The 17,053-nt window shown below is 40.2% G+C and overlaps 1 protein-coding gene across 4 annotated transcripts in view; it reads left to right on the top strand.

Moving 5' to 3' along the window:
• DNAAF9 (dynein axonemal assembly factor 9) overlaps positions 1-17,053 on the top strand; it is a 129,922-nt gene that overhangs the window by 23,781 nt on the left and 89,088 nt on the right. For all 4 annotated transcript variants that reach the window (XM_073878312.1, XM_073878311.1, XM_025876579.2 and 1 more), the window contains 5 exons: positions 689-808; positions 4,463-4,587; positions 5,424-5,520; positions 6,398-6,504; positions 11,408-11,485. In XM_073878312.1, coding sequence (XP_073734413.1) covers positions 689-808; positions 4,463-4,587; positions 5,424-5,520; positions 6,398-6,504; positions 11,408-11,485 — 527 coding nt within the window. The remainder of the gene's footprint in view (positions 1-688; positions 809-4,462; positions 4,588-5,423; positions 5,521-6,397; positions 6,505-11,407; positions 11,486-17,053) is intronic.

Raw genomic sequence — 17,053 nt, 5'->3', positions numbered from 1 at the left:
CAGAGATACTCAGGAACCAGGTAGTACATATGCCCATGCCATTGAGAGGCAGTAGTGAAGGTATATTGTTTAATTTCTTTTTTGTCTCTGACCCAACCCCACTAGACTGTAAGCTCCATGGGGGCCATTTGCAGGCATGTTCACCACACACTCCAGCATCCAGCACAGTGATGGGCCTTGAATTTGATAAATATTTGTGAAATGATGAGTGTCTGTAGTTCCATTCACTTGTCCTCTTTTTCACTTCTTTGGGTTCTTTTCAAACTACCTTAGTCTGCATTTATTTGATCCCCCATGTTTTGGTAAAGCTCTCTTTGAGAAGTGAATATTTTTTATCCCCTATTCCTATTCCAACTGAAAAGTATTCCAAAATCTTTAACCAGCCATGGCAGGCCATGGCAGGCAGGACCGTATTCTTTGCTTCTTTCTAAACTGAAAAATTGCTTTTTGGAAATCAATAGCTTCAATAATGTATGCTGTTTAACTGTCTCAACTATATAGGTCTTGAAAACCAAGTAAGAGTACTTGATGCTTCAATCACAGAGTTGTTTAATTTGGTTTCTGGCGCAAAACTAGTGTGAGCTTCTGCCTTTAACTTGACCATCAGGGTTTTGCTGAGCACGGGCAATTTATTGGGACTCATTTGTGTCCCACAGTACAGCTGATCAGAGCCTCCTTTGCTTTGCAGGAATCGATAGCAGGTACAATGGAGGCTGCAGAGAGCTGGCAAACTATCTTCTGTTTGGTTTGTACAATCAAAATACAAGCGATTTTGAGAAAACGGGGTTTTCTGAAGAAGTTCTAGATGGTAAGTATATATAGTATTAAGTAGTATGCTCCTGTTAGTAACCTGCTGGTTGATACAAGATTAGTGACAAGTAGTTTTCAGAATATGTTTACTGGGTTAATCAGCTTTAGAGGGAAAAGTGCATATCAATTTGGCTTTATATCTTCTTGGCAAGGTACTAGTTTTCCTCTCAATTGCCCACTGCCTTTATGTGCTGGGAGGTTCAGACTATGTGCTGTTGTCCTGTGAAAGCACATTCAGTTGTGGATAAAGGATGAGCCTGCAGGCTACTCCTACAAGGAAGACTTAATGTGGATCTTCAGCTTAGGAACAAAGGCTCTTTGTCCAGCTCTGTCTTTGGGAATTGTTTTCTGTGTGACTTTAATTCATGACGATGCCCATGATTACAATGGAGGCTTTCTGCTTACATTCCCCTTTCTTCAGCTCTGAGACACTCTCCCTGTGTTGATGCTGTTGTGGGCTGATGCCCAGGAGCTGTCTCTGATATCACATACTTAGCATCATGACTTGTCTGCCAGATGAATCCAGAGACACAGGAATAGACAAATCAAACTGAACAAGAGACAGGCAGCTCTTGTGAAGCAGCTGGGAGTGCATGAAAGCTAACATCTGATATTGAATATTGATATTGAAGTCATCTTGCAGTGGATGTAATGCAGTGGTTTTAAAGTAGGGGCAGTTTTATTCCCCGAGGGACATTTGGCAATATCTGAAGACATTTTTTGATTGTCACAACTGGGCAGAGTGGCTACTAAACATCTACAGTGCACATGGACAGCCCCCCCACAACAAAGAATGATCTGGTCTAAACTATCAATAGTTCTAAGGTTAAGGAACCCTGGTCTACTGTATGTGAAAATTTTTCTGTAGTAAAATCCTTAACAGTGTTTATCCTTATAAATTGACTAGATTTTCTTTTTATTAGGAAGTGCAGAAGGAGCAGGCTGCATTTATGACTTCCATTAAATTTCTTTCAATTTCAAATTTAGTTTCAGAGTTTGATTTTTAAAAATGCTTCTTTATGCGGGGCACCTGGATCAGTTAAGCGTCTGCCTTTGGCTCAGGTCATGATCCCAGCATTCTGGGATCAAGCCCTGCATTGGACTCCCTGCTCAGCGGGGAGCCTGCTTCTCCCTTTCCCTCTGCCCCTTCCCCTGCTAGTGCTCTCTCTCTCTCTCAAGTAAATAAAATCTTTTTTTAAAAAAATGCTTCTTGGGGCGCCTGGGTGGCTCAATCTTTAAGCGTCTGCCTTCGGCTCAGGTCATGATCCCGGGGTCCTGGGATCGAGCCCCACATCGGGCTCCCTGCTCAGCAGGAAGCCTGCTTCTCCCTCTCCCATTCCCCCTGCTTGTGTTCCCTCTCTCGCTGTGTCTCTCTCTGTCAAATAAATAAATAAAATCTTTTAAAAAATTAAATAAATAAAAAATGCTCCTTTATGCTGTACAATATCTACTGGTTTGAAAGAATTCATCTTGGGGTGCCTGGGTGGCTTAGACTCTTGATCTCAGCTCAGTTCTTGATCTCAGGGTTGTGAGTTTGAGCCCTGCATTGGGCTCCATGCTGGGTGTGGAGCCTACTTTAAAAAAAAAAAAAAAAATTCATCTTGGCAGTCACTTAGAATTATAAAAAGACAGATGCTCATACCAGCCACAGATTTCACTGCAGCCAAAGTTGCTAAGGATATTGTAGTACTGAAATTAAGGAAATAGTTTAAATCTTCAAAGGTGTGGGGGTTTTTTTGCTTATCATTGTCTTTATCCTGCCATCTGGCACAATGGGTGCTTATGAAATGAGCATTTTCTTTGACTGAATTAATAAATCATTAATGAATTAAAAATGAATTAGTAAATTCATTTTTTAAATCCAAGTAGTTGGCAAACTGAGATCATTGGATTTATACATCTACATTTTGATCTCTATATGAGAGGAAAAGAGGCCAACACGAAGGATTTATTTAAAAAAAAAAAAACTTAAGGGCGCCTGGGTGGCTCAGATGGTTGAGCGTCTGCCTTCGGCTCAGGTCATGGCCCCAGGGTCCTGGGATCGAGTCCCGCGTCGGGTTCCCTGCTCCTCGGGGGCCTGCTTCTCCCTCTGCCCCCCCCCCCACTGTCTTTCATGAATAAATAAATAAAATCTTTAAAAAAAAAACTTAAAATAGTTTACATATTCATCCAATTTTCTTACACTTTCATCTTTTACTGTTAATTTTGTTCAGAGCAATGACATCAGAGTCCTATGAGATTCTGAGAATGCTTAATTAGGCTTAGTAGTTGTTGCATTATTTCTTTTACTGGATCCTAATTCTTTGTGGAGTTTTACACATTAGTGTAGAACATAAACTGGAAGCCCCCCTCAGGCTCTCCATGTGACTTCAAACTCTCATTCCTCAGCAGGCAATCTACAAGTGATTCAGGGCAAGGCTCTTAGAGGGCCTGTATGAAGAAGACCAACAGGATGAGAGGTGATCCCTGTCCCATCCCTTGCCACCTTGTGATTCTAGTGCTTAACTGAGAGTCAGCAGTGAATAGGCTGCTCTATACCGTGTTCCCTAGAACACCTGGGTCTGACCAGGTATGGGGCACAGAGTGATTTTTGAAAAACCAAAGGTCAGCATCATGGAGCTTTATTTCAAGAGGCCACCCAGTGGTGTGGTCAGCTGCAGTCTGTATTCATCGGGCTTAGGTTTTTGTAGAATATGGGCTGTCACACTGTGTTACTGTGTTGGCATTGCCCTAAACCTGCTGTTTTAGGTGCTCCCTGCTGCCATGCTCCTCTCACTTCCAGCCACCTCCTCCAGCAACTTCCCTAGCATCATCTTGTTAGAGAGATGCCTGAGATGGTTCTGCTTTCTGAGGAGCCATGCAGTGGAGCTCTGCTCTTTTTTTGGAAGTATGACTGCTTTCTTTCTCAGTCTTCAAACTGCTTTAATATTCCTGCCCCATTTCATGGCTCTTGTTACCTTACCTAGGTTTATTTGTACCCTTGGGATTGTTTTATTTATTTGACCCACTGGCATCCATGGTTCTTCCTTAAGTCTGTGAGCTGCTGATCTATTTATAGAAACCTTGTCCACTTGCCTCTGCTTCCTTCCTCCCAGCCTTTCCTGTGTACAGAGTTCACCCCCTACATAGTAACCCTTCCCAGAGCTGAACAGTGATGTCCTCAGGCCCATGGTTGCCTTGAGTCAACAGCCAAGAGCTTTAGACACTGGTGTCTGCAGAAGAACCGTCACTGGCTATATTTGATATTTCCTTTAGGAAATTAAGGTGGCTTTAGACTATGGAGTTTCCATTTGGTATTCATCTCTGTAGCAAAGTACACAGCTAAGTCTGGTACCACAGATTTGACAGTGTTGAACTTTGAGAAGCAGAACATCCCGAAAGCGGTTCTTTTGACTTATTCTGTGCGAGCATTGTAGTAACCAGAGGGCCACAGTGGTGGGAGCATTGCATGGGAACTAGAAAATCCTTGCTGTCCACATGTGAGTACACAGTCCCTTTGAGGCACATTGCCTAGTTATAAAGAACTTTCAGTTTAGAGTTTTGTTACATTGTCTCTGAAATAACTTTAATGGTATTATTCATTATGTGAGCAGAAAATGTGTAAAGGAAATGACTTTGACAATGTTGTGATTTAATTTTGTTTTCCTTACAGATGTAATTATATTGATTAAATCAGATAGTGTCCACCTGTACTGTAATCCTATAAACTATCGCTATCTCTTACCTTATGTGGCACATTGGAGAAATCTGCATTTCCACTGCATGACTGAAAATGAGGTAAGGAGAGAAGATAGAATAGGCACTTAGAGACGTTCTAAGGATACTCTTTCAGAGAAGTATACATCTGGAACAGGAGGCCCCTTAAAAAAATCAAACTGCAGGATGTATTACACAAAGAAAGCTATTTGTTTTAGTGGAACTTTTCATAATTCATTATGAGGCTACCTTATAGATAAATTGTTTACCTGACAGACAAAAGGAACTCTTCAAATTGGGACCTAGTCGTAGGCTTGTGACCCTAGCTTCCTGTCCTCCTTATTACCAGCCTGCACCCATTCTCTTGGATGAGTGCAATGGACTGCCTCAGGAGAGTTTGATAAGCTTTTGTAACATTTCCATGTTTGGATTTTTTGGTATTTGTTTCCTTTTGGGTTCTTTTCAAGGGTTTGGCTGGAAATCAAATTAGGATTTGAGACTTAGGGTTTCATGGAAATGGTGACCTAATACGGGTAAAAAACCTTTCTTTTCTTTTTTTTAAGTTAAAGGTGTTTACTATAAATCCTAAGCGATCACTAAAATAACACAACAGACTTATAATCCAACAAAAAAAATAAAATAGAATCGTAAAAAATACTAATATATAGTTGACCCTTGAACAAAATGGGAAGAACCCTTCTTTCCATGTGAGCTTTTGGGGAATTTTTGAGGCAGGTTTTATCTCTTGCATTCAGGTATCTGACCAGGAAACATAAGAAGTTGGCTTTGGAAACACCCTCTTGGGTGCAGTCCTCTATAAATGTCATTTGAGATAACTCTGATAAAATACCAAGAAAATAGGGGATTTTGCATGATGTCTCCTTAGAGCCTGTTTTCCTCTCAATTTTCCTCTTCAGTATGAAGATGAGGAAGCTGCAGAAGAATTTAAAATTGCCAGCTTTGTGGACATGGTTCGAGACTGTAGTAGAATTGGCATTCCTTACAGCTCCCAAGGTGGGTATCTGACAGCAAGCCATATTAGAACCTTGCTTGGATGATGTGTGAACCCAGCATTTCTGATGCTCCTTCCATTGGAGGCATTCAGCTGGGAAACCCATTGATTTATTTTCACTAAAGGCAGAGAATCAAGCAGAATGAAATTTGGGAATTTTTCTGTGAAAGCTGGTACTCATAACTGAAATTTCTATAACAACACAGCAGGCCATCTAGTCAGATAGAAAAACTGATAAGGGATTTACCACAGTTGCCATCTAGCTGTGCCACTTAATTGTGTGAAGAGTATAGCTGTGGAGCCTCTTGGTAACAAATAGTAATTCAGGCAGCTGCTAAAAATATGCTGACAGTGAGGCTCAAAAATGATGTGTAAAAATAAAGGAAAATAATCCACAAGTTTAGCCGTGGTTATATCTTATTTTTAAAAAACTTTGCGTATTAGAACTATTGCTATACGAAAGGAAAATTTTTGATTTGGTAATTTTCCCTTGAGGAAGTTGATTGGCTATGTTTCTTAAGGGGGAAGGGCCAAGTTTGGGTCTGTTAATAATTATATCCACTAAGTGATGCAAGTCAGATGTAATAGGCCACTATTTATTTACTAACTTACTTGCTCACTTAGGAAACCAGAATGTGAAAGTATACTATAGAGAAATCTGAATTTATGTAACTTGTTATGGTTTGAATTTTCTTTGACTTTCATTTTGTATTTCTAGTTTTAATATCTAACCATTTTATCTGTTTCACTTTTATTTTGCTAAATGTGGCCATGGTGAATTTGAGAGAGATGATGCATGTCTAACCACATTAGATCAGGTTTAGACTGTTATATCCAGGATGGTTATTTGATACATGTTGTTTTATTTGATTCCTCTAGGTCACTTGCAGATATTTGATATGTTTGTAGTAGAGAAATGGCCAATTGTACAGGCCTTTGCACTTGAGGGCATTGGAGGGGATGGATTTTTTACCATGAAATATGAGGTATGTGTGAAAAGCAGTATGCCTGGCTTTTGTCTGCCACTTGCTGGCTTTATGAAGGGCCCCCACAGCGTGAGTGTGCATCGTTATAACACTCTGAAAAGCTAGCAGTGATCTCTCAAGAGCATGGAGCAAGTTAAAAAACTTGAAATGTAAAATAGATGCTGTGCAAAGCTAGTCCCTAAACTAGACTCCTGTGTCCTTTCTTCTAGGAGTTTCTCTCTGTCCTCCTTTCTCTCTTTTCCCCATTCTGAGTCCATTGTTCTTCCAGTCTACTCCTGTAGCACCCTAAGCTGATTCCTCTTATAGGTTTCTTTGTCCTATGTTATACATTTTTCACACACCCCTACTCATGTACCCACCCACCCTTGGTCTCTGGATCGAAAGCTCCTTGAGAACAAAAACAGTCGTTTCATTGTTGTTGTTTGTATCTTAGAAATTCATATAATTTGCGGGACGCCTGGGTGGCTCAGTCGTTAAGCGTCTGTCTTTGGCTCAGGTCATGATCTCAGGGTCCTGGGATCGAGTCCCACATCGGGCTCCCTGCTCGGCGGGAAGCCTGCTTCTCCCTCTCCCCCTGCTGTGTTCCCTCTCTCGCTGTGTCTCTCTGTCAAATAAATAAAAAGAAATTCATATAATTTGAGAACTATTCAAGAGCAATGAAAAGGACAGTGCAGAATTTTGTATAAGTACAGTATACTATAGAAATAAAAGGGTTATCTTTTGTGTTACAGACAGTATCTTTTATTTCAATATTCCTTCTATCTAGGAGATCACTCATAAATATTTGTTAAGTGAATTAATGAATGAGTCTGGTAGAGGGGGTCACCCAGAGTGCATATTAAGGAGGATGGCCTGGTAGCTTAGCAGCATCACCATAGGCATCTCCCAATGAGATGACCTGCCCCCAGCACAGAAACAGGGAATGAGCATTGACATGCTCAAAATGGGAACATACTATTAGGCATAGAGTAGGAAGCATGGCCCAGGGCTAATTACTATCCCTCCTTCCAAGAAGTAGCAGTGTCCCTAGGAAGTAAATGGATTCTTGCCTGGTAAACCCTGTAATGTGGAAGGAACATGGGATGTAGTGTTGAAGAGAAGCACACCACTTGGTCTCCACTTTTCCTCCTCCAAAACTATAGTATTCTCACATTGACTATAAGTAGCAGAACTTCAGCGAGGCTGTGGGAGCTGCCCCTGCTAGGAAGTAATGCTCTCTAATTTATTTATTTATTTATTTATTTATTTAAGAGAGAGAGAGTAAGCGAGCACGAGTGGTGGGGGAGGAGACTCCCTGCTGAGTGTGGAGTCTGACGCAGGTTTCCATCTTACCACCCATGAGATCACAACCTGATCCAAAACCAAGAATCAGGCATTCAACCAACTGAGCCACCCAGGCGCCTCATTGCTCTCTAATTTAGAAGAATAGGGGCATAGGGCGCCTGGGTGGCTCAGTCAGTTAAGCATTCGACTTTTGATCTCAGCTCAGCTCTTGATCTCAGCTCAGGTCTTAATCTCAGGGTCTTGAGTTCAAGCCCCACATTGGGCTCCACACTAGGCTCTGTGCTAGGTGTGGAGACTACTTAAAAAAAAAGGGGGGGGGTGCCTGAGTGGCTCAGTCAGTTAAGCGTCTGCCTTCGGCTCAGGTCATGATCCCAGGGTCCTGGGATCAAGCCCCACATTGGGCTTCCTGCTCAGTGGGGAGCCTGCTTCTCACTCTCCCTCTGCCCTCTGTCTGCCACTCTCTCTCTCTGTCAAATAAATAAATAAAATCTTTAAAAAAAAAAAAAGGTAGTACACTAGGAGGCTCCAGGGTTCATACAAACCAGATGAGGCAGGCCTTCTGACTCCTGCCTTAAGGTGCATTACACTGTGCAGACACATCCAAAAGGAACAAAATGCCCTTCCTTTCTTTAAGTAGGCTCCACACCTAGCGTAGGGCTTGAACTTATGACCCTGAGGTCAAGAACCTCACGCTCTACTGACTGAGCTAGCCAGGTGCCCCAACAAAATCCCTTCCAAAAAACCTTTACAAGATAATGTAGATCTTTCCTGTAGGGTAGTGTTTAATGGGGTGGAGTGGGCAATAGGAGGAAACTGCACACATAATATAGTGAGGCTATTATAAGTCTTCTCTCAAGTTCCCTTTCTCTAGATCCTGCCTTTCTTTGTAGCTGCTAATTGTCATTCTCTCAAATACTTTCCTTTTGTCTCCCTCTCATTCTCCCCCCACCTCCGTTCCCTTCCTTACCAGCCTTTAGGGTATGGAACAGTACTGCACTCTGAGTCACACACCAAAAGCCTGATAACTACCTGAGCCAGAAAGACTCTTGAGTCTTTTGAAGGCCAAGAGAAGAACTACAGACACTTAAAATTTAATTTTTAAAAATTCTGTCTTATTGTATGTCTATACCCAGAAGAAAGTCATTAACCCAGAGGAGGCTTTGTACACCCAGATGTACTAGGTGCCAGCATGAGAAAGGAAGCCAGACCCACATAAGCTTTTACTTGGCATTTAGGCTGGGCCAAACTGAATTACGGGTATAGAGAACTCTTCCTGGGAAGCAGCGTAGGGAAGTTCCTCTGATAGGGCTTTCCCTGCCTCCAGCTTCCTCCTTAACTCTCTAGCTGCTGGAACTGTCACCTAGTAATGTAAATTTACATCAACTACCTCCTCAAGGAGAGAATTCTAGTAGCAAACTTCTGAATAATGAGAGTAACCATAGAGCAAGCATTCATTTACCTTTTTATGGACAAACATAAGATCTTTATATTGAAAGGTGGAATAAGACTTATGAAAAGATTCAACAAAATATAAGAAAGAAACCATAGCATATTAGATGCAGAGATAGATCAGCATTCTTTTTAAAAAGATTTTCTCCAGGAAATAGAATAAAAAATGAGAAAAATATCTCTTTTGTTCCTTTTAAGAATGGATTTTGTAAAAAAAGAAATGGTAGGTAGAGCACACAAAATTAAAAAGGGAGATAGATGAATAAGGAAATATAAGTCTCAAAATTATTAGTAAAATTAAAGTTTGCATTTAAAATTAGAAATCGGGGCACCTGGGTGGCTCAGTTGGTTAAGTGACTGCCTTCACCTCAGGTCATGATCCCAGGGTCCTGGGATCGAGCCCTGCATCGGGTTCCCTGCGCAGTTGGAAGCCTGCTTCTCCCTCTGCCAGTCCCCCTGCTTGTGTTCCCTTTCACGCTGTCTCTCTCTCTCTCTGTCAATTAAATAAATAAATAAAATGTTTAAAAAATAAAAATAAAATTAGAAATCAGATTCAGCACCTTCAAAAAAATCAAATCAGTTTATGTTTGAAAAGCTGTTCCAGAATACAGAGGAAGGAGCCAAATATATTAACTCAGTCTTTTGGAATTCAGAACATAAGGGAGTAGAGAACCTGAATAACTGCCTCTTGCCTGTCTGCTCTCCCTAAAAAACCTTTCTAGTAGTTGACAAGCTCTGCTGAAAGCATAAAACTTCCAATCAGCCTTTCCATTTGGAAGTAAAAACAAGCAACCAAAGATCACCAGACATTTGATTAAATACCTGTAACTTGAAAAGATCGAGATTAAAAAAAAAAAAAAGATGGATTGGATAAGACCCAAAGGTAATTAAGATATAGAGCAAAACTTAAAGCACAAAACTCTCATTAGGATGCCCAGACAAGTAAGATTTGGTGACCATAGAACAAGTGTTATGGGGTGATAAATTAACATAAAGAAAATAAGAGCTCAAAATAAAATAAAAATAACTAAAAAAAAGAAAATAAGAGCTCTGGGAAATTGTGGTTGATAATAGAAGGTTTGGGAGGTAAAGTTAGGAAATTCTCTAAAAATATAAAATTAAAAAATCAAGGAGATAGAAAATATGAGAGAAGAGTTAAAAGACATAGAGAACTGATCCAAGACGTCTGATATCCAACAAGGAAGAGTTAACAGAAAGATAGAGCAGAGATATCAGAAGGGAGGAAATTTTTTAAAAAGAATAAACATTTTCAGTGATAAAAAGAATAAAAACTTTTAAATTAAATGACTTACCAAGTATAAATGGGAAGGAAAAAGCCTTAAGTCTATCTATAAGAATATCACATTTCTTCCAGGAAGAAAAAAATAAGTCACCTACTTAAGACAATAGGAACCAGATTTCTCTTCTTCCCAAAACAATTCAACCTAGCCAAACCAAAAGAAAAAACAAAAAACAAAATATGTGAAGCAATGGTTTTCAAGACAATAGACATCAGATAATGAAAAATATTGATTCCCTGAGAGAAATAGACAAGGTCAGCCATATGATTGCACTAGTTTACTACTTTGAGAAAATTTTTCCAGGCCCATGGCACAGGGAGGGGGTACCCAGGTGAATCCCAGTGTATTTCCTAAGTTGAGAAGATACAGTAGAGAGTCTGGTGAGAGCAGGGCAGCTAGAGTGCTAAAAAGGAAAGTGCCCAGAGAGAACTCCAAAGATCTGCCAAGATTCCCCTACCCTTCCCCCATCCCAAGTATTCAAAAGAGTATCAGTGCATTCATGTGTCAGGTAACTGCCAAGGGCAGAGTTAAAAAAAAAACAAACTGAAAAGTAATCAAGAACAGTGCCTGATACATGCTAAGGGCTGGGAACAGTAGCTGTTCCCACCAGTTAGACTGAAAAAAACACATAATTCAAAGGGCGTTGAGTAGAGCCCTCAGAAGGGTATTCAAAAGATGTACCAAAGTTTCTGTAAAGAGAGCTTCCTTGAATGGGACTGCATTTATTAATATGTATTGGTTCTAATATAATTGATAAAATTTTGATTTATTCTAATCACTGAGTTTTCACCAAAATAGTCATTTATGATACTTTTGGTTGTCAGTGATATTGACTCATTTATTTCAATGTTTTTACCCTTACGTTGCAGTTGCAGGATGTGAGTTTGAGTCTATGGAATGTCTACAGCAAGATGGATCCTATGTCTCTGGAGAGTTTGCTTTCAGAAGTAAGAAGCCAAATTGTATTTAACGTTTAAATATTACAGCCAGCTCAGTTATCCACTAACGGTATTTAACTTGAAGAAATGCAAGATATATTTTTGTTTGAATGGTTTCTTCCCTGATTGTTATCTTGAACTCCTCGGGGGTAGAAGGAGACCTGGAAAAGTGATAGTGCCTCTTTCGCTCTGAGGAAACCTCGACCTGAGGTGAGACCAAGGCTGCCTACCAGGGTTGATGTTTCCACCTAAAAACATTCTGTTGGGCTGGACTTCAGGAAAACAATACAGACGCTGTCTTTTTGCACTTTTTCCCTGAGAAGAAATGATTAAAAAAATGGGGTTTGGCTTAAAAGAATCAAGAATTAGAGCAGAGGTCAGCAAACATAGGCTTTGTATGCCCTCCGTCTCTGTTAGAACTATGTTAGAACTACTCAGTGGTACCATTGTAGCCTGAGAGCAACCGTGGACAATGCTTAAATGGATGGGTGTGTCTGTGTGTTCCAAGGAAACTTTATTTACAAAAATATGTGGCCTGCTCACAAGCCATAACTTGTTGACTGCTGCATTAGAGTGTCAGGCATTAATATCTGAACTTGGAAGAAAGCATAAAGTTGGGTGGAGCAATTTCCAGTAAGGAGCAACAGATAAAACTGAGGCTACAGGAACAGATGCTGTGATTAAGCAGCTCAGCAGTGTCTCTCAGTGGCCATGGCTAGATATGCATGGAAAAAGAATAGTGTGTAGCCTTTTAATTAAGTTAGTTATGATATTAAAACCCAACAAAAGTAACAAAAATGGAAACTACAGACCAGTCTCACTTGTCAATGTTACTGCCTGTTTTTTTGTTGTTTTTTTTAAGATTTATTTATTTATTTGAGAGAGTGGAAGTGAGAAACAGAGCACTAGTGGAGGGGAAGAGGGGCAGAGGGAGAGGGAGAAGCAGACTCCTCACTGAGTAGGGAACCCAATATGGGGCTTGATCCCAGGACCCCGGGATCATGATCTGAGCTGAAGGCTGATGCTTAACCTACTGAGCCACCCAGGCGCCCCTTTAGTGCCTGTATTTTAAGTAAAATATTAGCAAGTAGAATCCAGTATCATTTTAGAATATTCTCTGATGAAGTAGAGCTTAATAAGGGTGCAATATTTAGTTTAGTATAAAGAAATCTATTAACGTAATCACTGTACTAGTTTTTCTCCTAGAACCATTTGCGATGACTCCATAGATGCCTAAAAGGCATTTGATAAAATTGAACATCCATTCTGTTTAAACATTTCTAATTAAATAGGTATACAAAAGAAAAGTAAACCCTGAATTTTTTGTACTTTGCAAAAACCTAATCATCATCATTAATCCATGGCTAATCTAATTATGGAAAAAAGTGAACATGCAAAAATTTATAGCATAAGAATGCAAAAATGATAAAGAAAATTTAACCACAAAGAAAGAAGAGAGAGAAGTAGTTTAGGAGTTCCTACAAGTGTCTGAGACCCATACCCCACTTGCATGCAGTACCCTGAATGTGAGGATGCTATACCTATACATCACACATGGAGGCTAAACATAGCACTGTATTTTTAAGAACATTGCAAGCATCTCTGGAGTCAGTTAAGAGGGACCACTCAGAAGGACATTTTTAATTGCACCTCAGCCAACAATGACATCTTATAGCTGAAGAAGCAGTAGTGGTAATCACCATGGGCTGTAGACCAGGCCCTTCCTGGTTTTCTGACTTCCCATGAGCAAAATCGACTGAAGTTCAGTCCCTACCCTCAAAATATTTTAATTTAGTGATTAAGATTAACAAATGCAGTGAGACCTAGACCGAGATCAATTACAGATCAGAATTACTTAGATCCCGGGCGCCTGGGTGGCTCAGTTGTTAAGCGTCTGCCTTTGGCTCAGGTCATGATCCCAGGGTCCTGAGATCAAGCCCCGCATCAGGCTCTCTGCTCAGCGGGAAGCCTGCTTCTCCCTCTCCCACTCCCCCTGCTTGTGTTCCCTCTCTCGCTGTGTCTCTCTCTGTCAAATAAATAAATAAATCTTAAAAAAAAAAAAAGAATTACTTAGATCCCTACTTTAATGGCCTGATAAAAGAAAGGGTACACTTTTCTAGAGGTAAATATTATGTACTTCAGTTTTTCAGTAAAAACTTTAATAACAAAATGTCTGGCATATGATAAAAAAATTAGTAGAAGATATGAAGCAAGAAAATTTTGTTATTAAGAAACAGTCAGGCATGTCTGGGTGGCTCAGTCAGTTGAGCGTCTGCCTTCGGCTCAGGTCATGATCCCAGGGCTCTGGGATCGAGCCCTGCATCGGGCTCCCTGCTCAGCAGGAAGACTGCTTCTCCCTCTCCCACTCCCCCTGTTTGTGTTCCTTCTTTCGCTGTGTCTCTCTGTGTCAAATAAATAAATAAAATCTTAAAAAAAGAAAGAAAAAAGAAACAGTCAATAGGGAGGCACCTTGCTAGCATAGTTGGTAGAGCTTGCAGCTCTTGATCTCAGGGTTGTGAGTTCAAGCCCCACGTTGAGTGTAGAGATTACTTAAAAATAAAGTCTTAAAAAAAAAAAAACAGTCAAGAGGATTAGATCCAGATATTGGAATTAACTAATGGAAAACTTCAAATAACTAATAAAAATGCTAAAGAATTTCAGCAGAGACCTGAAAACTATAAAAAGAACCAAATGGAAATGTTAGAAATGAAAAATACTATACCTAAAATGAAAAATTTATTAGATTGTCTTAACAGCAGGTTAGATAGAAATGAGAAGTTCTGTGAACTTGAAGATAGGTCAAAGGAAGTTTTTAAACTGAAGGACCAAGAAAAAAAGACCAAGGGGAATAAAACAGAGCATCAAGTATCTGCCAAACAATGTCAAATGATCTAACATAGTATGGTTGGAGTCCCAGAAGGAAAGTAGAGAGAAAATGCAGCAGGAAATCTGAGTTGGTAATGTCCAAGAACTTTCCAAGCTGATGAAACAAATCAGTCCACAAATCCATGAAGCTCATTGAACCCCACATAGGATAAAAATTACCATAAACATGTATAAAAATGACCACAAATTTATGCAGGGATCTCTTGCGGTGAGTCTACAAATGTTCTTAATAAAATTCGAATCCAGCAACCAAATGTATTTAAAATGCAATTCTAGTCTTTATTTGTATCTCTAGAAAAATTACTGAAAAGTGAGCGATTTATGCCCATATTACTTTTTAAAAATCTGCCTTATTTTCTTCTCCCTTCTCTGAGCTGTTTTGTAGCCTCCAAACTTCTCTAAAACCCTCTTTTCTGTCCACCATCCAAATACTTTTTCTGCTCACATCTCTTTCCCCTTTGCCAAGACTTGTAGTCTTAAGCCAGAATTGACATCTAGGCTTTAATTCCCACTGGCCAGTCACTGCTGGCGGCTCTTTGATGGCCAGAGAACCTACAGCTCCATGCTTCCTGCTCAGATCTCATGGAGAGTGCAGACTCCTCTCAGAAGTATTATTTTTTTATTTTATTGGTAATTTTTTCCATGAACTACTCCTTATAGATGAACTGCGCCCATACTCACAGATACACTAATTAAACTACAAGGAGGTGCTACTTTTTCATCTACTAAAATGCTAGAAATTTGTTAAAGGCTGAGAGTAGAGTTGCCAGTTGCCAAAGAGTAAGAGTGAGTCCTTCAGTGGAATAGGTGAAATGCCTGTCTGGAGGGAACATTTGGCATCCCTGTCCAGCAATTTCAGTCTAATAATTTATCTCAAAATAATTAAAGATGCCAGTGAAGGATGTTCACTGAAGAATTGTTTATAAAAACTGTTAATAAAAATTGAAGACAAAGTGAATGTCCAACAGTAGGAATTAGATTAAATAAATCTATTCGGTGGCCCATTATAGTGTCATTTAAAATCATGTTTTAGAATTGGATTTGATAGAGAAGTTCAAAATATGTTTGGCAAAGTAAAAGGTATTATTATTTCCATCTTTGTAAAACAATTTGTGTTTCTATGTCTTAGAAACTCCAGTGATAGTCTTTTTTTTTTTTAAGATTTTTATTTATTTATTTGACAGCGAGAGAGGGAACACAAGAAGGGGGAGTGGGAGTGGGAGAGGGAGAAGCAGGCTTCCCACTGAGCAGGGAGCCCGACGTGGGGCTCTATCCCAGGACCCTGGGGTCATGACCTGAGCCGAAGGCAGACACTTAACGACTGAGCCACCCAGGCACCCCTCCAGTGGTAGTCTTATTGGTCATTTATTTTATTTTATTTTCATTTTCCCATTTTTATTGCATTATGTAATTCTTAAAAATACTTTTAAATACTGAAATTGATCCTTTTTCTACCCTTGTCAGTCAGTATAGTGCCTTTGGGGTTTTTTGCGAGAGAGAGGGCATGAGTGGGAGGTAGGGGCAGAGGGAGAGGGAGAGAATCTTAAGCAGGCTCCACGCTCAGCGCAGAGCCTGACACAGGGCTTGATCTCACAACCCTGAAATCATGACCTGAGCCGAAATCAAGAATCAGATGCTCAACCGACTGAGCTACCCAGGCACCCCTGCTTGTTGGTTTCTTCAACAAATCCGTAGTCCTTGATCCCTGGTATTTCTTGGATACTATGCTTATACTAAAGTCGCAGAAATAGGTAGACCTGGCCCCCACTCACACTGTTTAATGGGCTTTTAGACCAGTAATAGCAGTATACTTTAGTAACTGCTATAGTTGCAGTGGAACATAGAAGGTAAGGAAAATAACTCTGCCTGGAATTGCTCAGGATTGCTTCCCAAAGGAGTCTTGTGTGGTGATCAGAGATTTTCCAGAAGAGGAGGGGATATGAACATTCTAGCCACAGGGAAGGAACCTGTCTGAAAGCCCCAGAAATACACAGAAAGCCCCAGAATCATCTCCTTTTGAACATTGAGAGCAACTGCTCAAACATGCCTGCTTTCCCTTTGCCTAGTCCTTAAGCCAACTCAACTTGCCTGTGGTGCCATGGATATGGGCTTTGAGCCACCAGAGAGCTGGATACCAGCCTCGGGCCAAGAATTCTGTCTAAAGTTCGGTATCCTTCCCTACCAGCCAAGAACCAAGGCAGACTGGCATGGTTCTTGGGGTTTTCAGACCTTTACTGCTTATCTGACCTTGATATTTATCTGGGCTTGTCTTCTGAATTTGGCCTCAAAGAGTCTGTGCAGATAAACTTTCCCTTCATCATCAGATGCAACTGACCAGTTCCACCTACATACACAGTATCTGTTTCTGCAAGCGCACCATTTATAATAGGGAAAAGTTGGAGAATAGTGTGCCTGGTGGAAAAAACACAGGCTCTGGGTATCTCTTACCTAGATATAAATATATCTGCTCTTTAGTATTCCATCCTCAAGCAGGTCGCTTTACTCTTCAGTACCTCAGTCTCCTTATCTATAAAGTGGGCATAGAGAAATGCAAGGATGTTAGGATGTTTTAAGACTGTGTATGTGTATATGTGTGTATTTATATGGACATTTCATATATAATGCTAGTTATTTTTGGTATGAGAATTCATCGAATCTTTCATTTCACTCATAGCGTGGAACTGAAAGCAG

Source organism: Callorhinus ursinus, unplaced genomic scaffold (genome assembly GCF_003265705.2).
Source record: "Callorhinus ursinus isolate GAN/ISIS: 27379988/994484 unplaced genomic scaffold, GSC_fseal_2.0 scaffold29, whole genome shotgun sequence".
Lineage (NCBI taxonomy): Eukaryota > Metazoa > Chordata > Mammalia > Carnivora > Otariidae > Callorhinus > Callorhinus ursinus.
The sequence above is the reverse complement of the archived record's forward strand: the minus strand, read 5'-3'. Positions and strand labels throughout refer to the sequence as shown.